The sequence below is a fragment of the Amblyraja radiata genome, chromosome 8 (genome assembly GCF_010909765.2).
Source record: "Amblyraja radiata isolate CabotCenter1 chromosome 8, sAmbRad1.1.pri, whole genome shotgun sequence".
Taxonomy (NCBI): Eukaryota; Metazoa; Chordata; class Chondrichthyes; order Rajiformes; family Rajidae; genus Amblyraja; species Amblyraja radiata.
Genome location: NC_045963.1, coordinates 42,024,167 through 42,031,044, shown reverse-complemented (window position 1 = coordinate 42,031,044; position 6,878 = coordinate 42,024,167). Strand labels below are relative to the sequence as shown.

Below are 6,878 nucleotides of genomic sequence, written 5' to 3'. Positions count from 1 at the left end.
ATCTTAGCCCAGTCTCTCATCCACTCCCTACATATTAAGGGCAATTTACAGAGGCCAATTAACCTACAAACCTGAAGGTAGACACAAAATGCTGGAGTAACTCAGCGGAACAGACAGCAGAATTTCCCCATTGAAACGTTTCCCCATTCATTCTCTCCAGAGATACTGCCTGTCCCACTGAGTTACTCCAGCATTTTGTGTCTACCTTGGATTTAAACCAGCATCTGCAGTTCTTTCCTACACAACCTACAAACCCGAAAGTCTTTGGGATGCAGAAGGAAACCAGAGCACCTGGAGGAAACCCATGTGGTCACAGAGAGAATGTGCAAACTTCACACAGACAGCACTTGAGGTTAGGATGGAACCTTTTTTGTGCTGTAACCCAACTGCTCTACCAGCTGCACCACTGGCAGTGAGACAGAAGCACCACCGGCTGGCTGTAGCCTTGAGTTAGTCAATAGCCAATTAAACCAATCGTTAATTTTAATTGAACCATAGCAGCAAGGCAACAATTATGGATTTTCCACCCAACCAATTAATCAATTTACTGGAATTTATTTTACCATCCCATTTCTCAAACAGATATTGTGTAAACAGTTAGTTCTATTATACTTTCATATTAAGGCCTGCATTTCTGCTGATAAAACATGTATAAATCTTCCTGGCAGTGACACGTGATACAATACAAAAGAGAGAAAGAAAGCATGTATTAAAACCATTAATGCTCTATATTCAAAACCCAACTACAATCATGAAAAAAGGCGAAAGTGCTCAATTAAATATACAGACTTTAATTGTTTAAAATGTGTAATTGCACTTGGAGTCAGACAGAGTTAACTGCAGATTTTTAAAACCACAGTGATAGGGTGGTAACATATTTAAAAACCATCCCTTAGGATAAGGCACATCCATGGCTTGGTAATTGAAAGATATATTTTAGCCATGATGGAGTCAATTACAAAATAAAAATCACATCTTGTAGATTATTTTACATTATAACTTTACAAGTAGTAAACCAGGCAGCACAGTGTTAACCAGTCAATCTGACCACTCTTCCAAGTCCAGAAACATCACTGCAACTGGGAAGTGCACTTCAAACAAAAATAAAGCTCATGAAAATCAATAGATTGTCATCATATTAAAAATTCAAAAGGGCTTTCAGAATTTACAGGGCAGGTGGACATATGTTTTAGTAAACAAAAGGTGCTGTGGTGCCATTACAGAACCAAAGTTATTCATATCAATTAGCAAAAGATGCCCTGGAAGATAAAGGTTGATCGAAAGTGAAAAAATACATTACGTGGCCATTGTAAAATAATATTAGAATAACAGATCTTTGTGTTTAAAAGCGATACTAACCTGTCACAGTAATAGGAGAACATTGTGCAATGTTGATTTCAAACCATGGTATCATTTTCCATGGACAAATATTTAAAAGATTTTTTAAATACACTTTCTCTTTGGTGGATCACTTCTAGAGCTAGATTCTGGCACAGTGCATCAATTGCTCTTCTTACTAGCATGGGAGCAATGATGGATTATTTGTTTAAATATCAACTAAAATACATTTTCTTCAAAAAAAATTATGCAGGTTTTGATTACAGTGACTCCCAATGTGATCAGTAGCATACAAAACTAGACCTTGGAGGCTGCAGCCCAGGGTGGTGTTTCACTCAGCCAGCAGTAGTAACACAGTGCAATAAAAATCACAGGCAGCAGCGTGAGGCTTCCACCAGTTAGAACGTCCATCATGTTGATGTTATTATCCGCACCTGATGAATGACGATGCTCTCTGCAAAAGGACAAGAGGAATAGGTCTGAAAATAACATAAAAGTGGCAACTCTGGAAAAATGCAGCGTATCCTTTTTGTATGACACAGAAATATTGCAAAGGTAAATATTGCCCCAAACTGAAAAACATAATACATTTTTGTTTCACAGACATACCACATAAAAGTAAATGCCAATAACTGAAAATGTACAGCAGGCCTCGAGATTCTAAACCAGAAACACACTTCACTGACAAGTAAACAATACTTATAACAAAATCTATCCTTTCCAAATAAGGTACTGATAAATATATGGATATTGATTTTATAAAGTTATATCCAGTTTGTATTTAGTTTAGTTTACAGCGAGGAAACAGGCCCTTCCACATTGACTAGCGATCCCCGCACATTAACACTATCCTAAACTAGGGACATTTATATCAAGCCAATTAACCTACAAACCTGTACGTCTGGAGTGTTCTCGAAGTTCTCGGAAAAAACCCACTTAGGCGAGTACAGACACCCGTGGCCTGCATCAAACCCGGGTCCCTGGTGCTGTAAGCGCTGTAAGGCAGCAACTCTACCGCTGCGCCACCATGCCACCCGCTTAAAGAACAGATTCTATTGCAACATTTATTTTTAATTCCAAGTATTTAAAAAGGAATATGTTGTATTATCACTGAATATTTGGCACACTTAACATTTGGCTTTTGAATTATTAAAATCTTTGTAAAATTAGAGAACAGCGGCACAGCGGTAGAGTTGCTGCCTTACAGCACCAGACATCTGGGTTAGATCCTGACTATGTACAGTTTGTATGTTCACCCTGCGACCACATTGGTTTGTTTGGAGTGTTCCAGTTTTCTCCCATATTCAAAAGACGTGCATGTCTGTAAGTATTTTGACCTCTGTAAATTGTCCCTAGGGTGTCAGGGGTTATGGAGAGAAGGCAGGGGAATTGGGTTGAGATGGGAAAGATAGATCAGCCATGATTGAATGGCAGAGTAGACGTAATGGTCCAAATAGCCTAATTCTGCTCCTATAACTTATGTAGGATAGAACTAGTGTACAGGTGATCGTGGTCAGCACGGACTTGGTGTGCCAAAGGGCCTGTTTCCACATTGTAGAACAAACTAAACAATACTATGCGCAGAAGATTATGGAGATTTGGTATACTCTTCTGCAAACAACAGTTGATGCTTGATTAACTGTTCATTTTTAATCAGTGATTCATAGATTTGTGCCGGAAAAAATGCAGTATACGACGGTCAATGGAATTTGGTCGCAAATTGTCCACTAATCCAATGAATGGTGACACTGCCAGAAGGGGTTAGCTGCACTACCTTTGTGCAATCTGTTTCTAATTATATGATCAAAGGTAGAACAAATATTTTTGTTCTACAAGAATGACCATTTGGCAAAGGGTTAGAGAAACAGCACTGAAACAGGCCCTTCAGCCACCGACCAATGATCCCTGCACACTAACTGCCAGTTCCTAGTAACTACCCTGCACATACTAGGGACAATTTAACCAAGACAATTAGCGAAAAGGCTGTAAGTCTTTGGAATGTGGGAGGAAACTGGAGCACCCTGGAGAAAACACACTTAGGTCATGGGTAGTCAGGATCAAACCTGGGTCTCTGCCACTGTAAGACAGCAACTCTACCGCTGTGCCACCGTGGCGGCAGCCACCAGGTAGTAACATACCCAAGCCAAGAGTCAATATTTGAGAACAGGGCACAATAATTCAAGATAGACAAAAATGCTGGTGAAACTCAGCGGGTGAGGCAGCATCTAGGGAGCGAAGGAAATAGGCAACATTTCGGGTCGAAACCCTTCTTCAGACTGATGTGAGGGTGGAGGGGGGTCCGAAGAAGAAAGGAAGAGGTGGAGCCAGTGGGCTGAGGAAGAGCTGAGAAGTCAAGGAGAAAGTAGGGACTACCTGAAGTCAATGTTCATACCGCTGGGGTGCAAACTGCCCAAGCGAAATATGAGGTGCTGCTCCTCCAATTTATGGTGGGCCTCACTCTGGCCATGGTGGGCCTCACTCTGGCATCTGCAGTTCCTTCTTAAGCACAATAATTCAAATTTGCCGTGAATTATTTATGTCTAAATAAGCAATTATTAGGGGATCTGCCATAAGCAAACTTTTATGTAAAATTCTCTAAAGTGCAACAATGTGATGGTTTACTTTTTAACATTAAAACACTTTGAAATAGACTTTCCTAATCAGGAAATCCTAGAGCACAAAAGGAGCTTCGTACCTGTGGCAGAGCCATCCAAATAGCATTGAAACAAAGAACTGCAGATGCTGGTTAATATCCAAAAGGACACAAAGTGCTGGAGTAACTCAGTGGATCAGGCAGCCTGACCCACAGAGTTACTCCAGCACTTTGTGCTTTACTCAAGATTCCAGCATCTGCAGTTCCTTGTGACTACAGAGCCGTACATTTTTAATCCTTGATATTAATTTCTCATCAGAATGTCCCTAAAGAACAGGAAAATATGTTTTCCTGGTCTTGCTTAAAGATGAATGATTGCCCAACTGCCACTAGGTGGTACATTTGTTACATCAACCAATTAAACCCAGGTTCAAACTTAAGTTCCAAAGGAAAAGTAATGTTCGGCACTGATGCTGGAGATTCAAAATGTACACCCAAATTGTTGAACTGTTCAACATGTCAGTGTGGTAAATCAAATGTTCTGATATTTCCGACAAATTCTATTTATTCGATCAATTTCGTGTTCAACATAAAAACAATTGAAAGTATTTTACAGCAAGCCTGTGTTGTAGACCAAGTAATTTAAAAGAAAGATAGATTTCAGAAAGGAACTGAGCCGATGCCAGTGTATAAGGCACCATTGCCTCCATTCTGAGATAGAGAGCAACTATTAAGGGCTTGTCCCACTTGGCGATTTTTTCTGTGACTGCCGGCATCATATTTAGTGTCGCCAAAAGATTTTGAACATTTCAAAATCCAGCGGCTAAAAAAAACAATATTGTTGCAACACTTGGTAAAACACTGTGCATCACGCGGCAAATTTTTCGGTGACATAATAAGTCGGTCAATGATGCCGGTAGTCGCTGACAAAAATCGCCAAGTGGGACAGGCCCTTTAGTCTATTCTATCCTTATCTCACACTTTGTCTTTTCATCTCTGGCCTTTGTCCAACCATCTGCCAATCAAAAAACCCTAACCTGTGTCCAGCTACCATTTGCCAGGCTTAGTCTTGCCCCCACCTCTCTTCCAGCTTTCTCCCCACTACTACAATCACTCTGAAGAGTCAAGTCAAGAGTTACATGTACCGAAAAAAACAAAACAGAATGAAATTCTTACTTGCAGTAGCATAACAGGTCTGTAAACAGTACTCATAGATAATGTAATACATTTTTTTAAAGTTTAATAAATTCAAAGCATTATTAGTGCAAAAAGATGCCTGAAGTCCCTAGTGCAACCAAGATAGTTTGTAGTTCAATTGGAGTTTGTACTATTCAAGCGTCTGATGGTTAGATGGGAAGAAACTGCTCCTGAACCTGGCAGTTAGTTTTCAAACTCTTATATCTTCTTCCCATTGGCAAGAATGAAATGGGAGCGTCGCCAGGGTGGTGTGGGTCTTTGATGCTGCCGGCTGCCATTTTGAGGCAGTGCCTCCTATAGATCCCTTTGATGGTGGGGATGTCAGTAACCACAATGGATGGGCAGTGTCCACCACTTTTTGTAATCTTTTTAATTCCTGGGTACAGGTTGCTGAACCAGGCCGTGATGCAACTGATCATTATGCCCTCTACTGTACTCCTGGAGAGGTTTAGGAGAAGTGTTTAAGAAGAAACTGCAGATGCTGGAAAATCGAAGGTACACAAAAATGCTGGAGAAACTCAGCGGGTGCAACAGCATCTACCCAGTTGTTGACTCTCCCCACCACAGACCCATCGATGAAGGCAGGTCTGTGGATCCTCGGCCTTCCTCTTATAAAGAGATCAATCAACTCCTCGGCTTTACTAACATTGAGAGCAAGGTTGTTGTTCTGGGATGGTTCAATCCCAACCCAAAACATTCTTTCAAAGCGGCTTTCAAAGTGTGACAAAACAGCTCACTTGAATAAAGTACAACTTATAAAGAAATTTCATTTCATCAAAACCAATTCTAATGCAAACACTAAAATGAGTTATGATGTCCAACGAGACGTCATGCTCAACTTGACAGGTCACAGGCATCATAGTTAAATCTGTTGATAGAATTTCAATGATGGAAACATGATTAAAACATTAGATGTAAAACCAAATTTCTCATGTAAAGAAAAGCATAGGAGCAAAACCACAAGCTGACAGAAAGACAATGTGCTCTATAACAGTAACATTTTGATGAATTCCCCTTCATTTTCCATTAACTTGCGATGTGACCGAGATTACTGAAAATTTCACTTCAAACAGAACTTTATATTATAGCAAGTTCCCAGAGTTTGACTTTTACTGCTCAGACATGGTCAGTCCAACATTCAGCAGCACCTAATACACTACTACAAGTCTGATGAAGGGTTTCGGCCCAAAACGTCGCCTATTTCCTTCGCTCCATAGATGCTGCTGCACCCGCTGAGTTTCTCCAGCATTTTGTGTACCTTCACACTACTACAATAGCCTGGCCCACAAGTCATGTCCAACAGGCCTGCTATTAACACAACACAGACAAAGCACAATAGCGTGCTTCAAATTACCACTTTAGTCAATTTAGTTAATATATACTTTTTATTATATCCCATCCCTTTCCATCCACTTCTGCAAATGCAATTCTAAATAACCTTTTACATGTAGGACGATGTTGAAAGAGCAGTGAGAATGATTATGGTTGAATTTAGAATTAGATTTAAGTATTACATAGAACAGTATAGCTCAAGAACTGGCACATTGGCCCACAATATCTACACCACACATGATGCCAAGACCAATTCTTATCTCCCTGCACATAATCCATTTCCTTGCATATCATAGAAACATAGAAAATAGGTGCAGGAGTGGGCCATTCAGCCCTTCGAGACAGCACCGCCATTCAATATGATCATGGCTGATCATCCAAAATCAGTACCCCGTCCTGGCTTTTTCTACAACATCCC

At 40.3% G+C, this 6,878-nt stretch overlaps 1 protein-coding gene across 7 annotated transcripts in view; it reads right to left on the bottom strand.

Moving 5' to 3' along the window:
* Nucleotides 1-771: 771 nt before the first annotated feature.
* The window catches only part of filip1 (filamin A interacting protein 1), a 133,475-nt gene continuing 127,368 nt past the window's right edge, over nt 772-6,878 (bottom strand). For 5 of the 7 annotated variants that reach the window (XM_033025675.1, XM_033025678.1, XM_033025681.1 and 2 more), the window contains one exon: nt 1,459-1,792. Coding sequence is in view for 2 of the 7 variants with exons in the window: in XM_033025680.1 (XP_032881571.1) it covers nt 1,749-1,792 (44 nt within the window). In the remaining 5 variants the exon portion in view is untranslated. Of the gene's footprint in view, nt 1,793-6,878 lie in introns of all 7 variants that reach the window. The other 2 variants (XM_033025680.1, XM_033025679.1) reach the window with 2 other exon arrangements.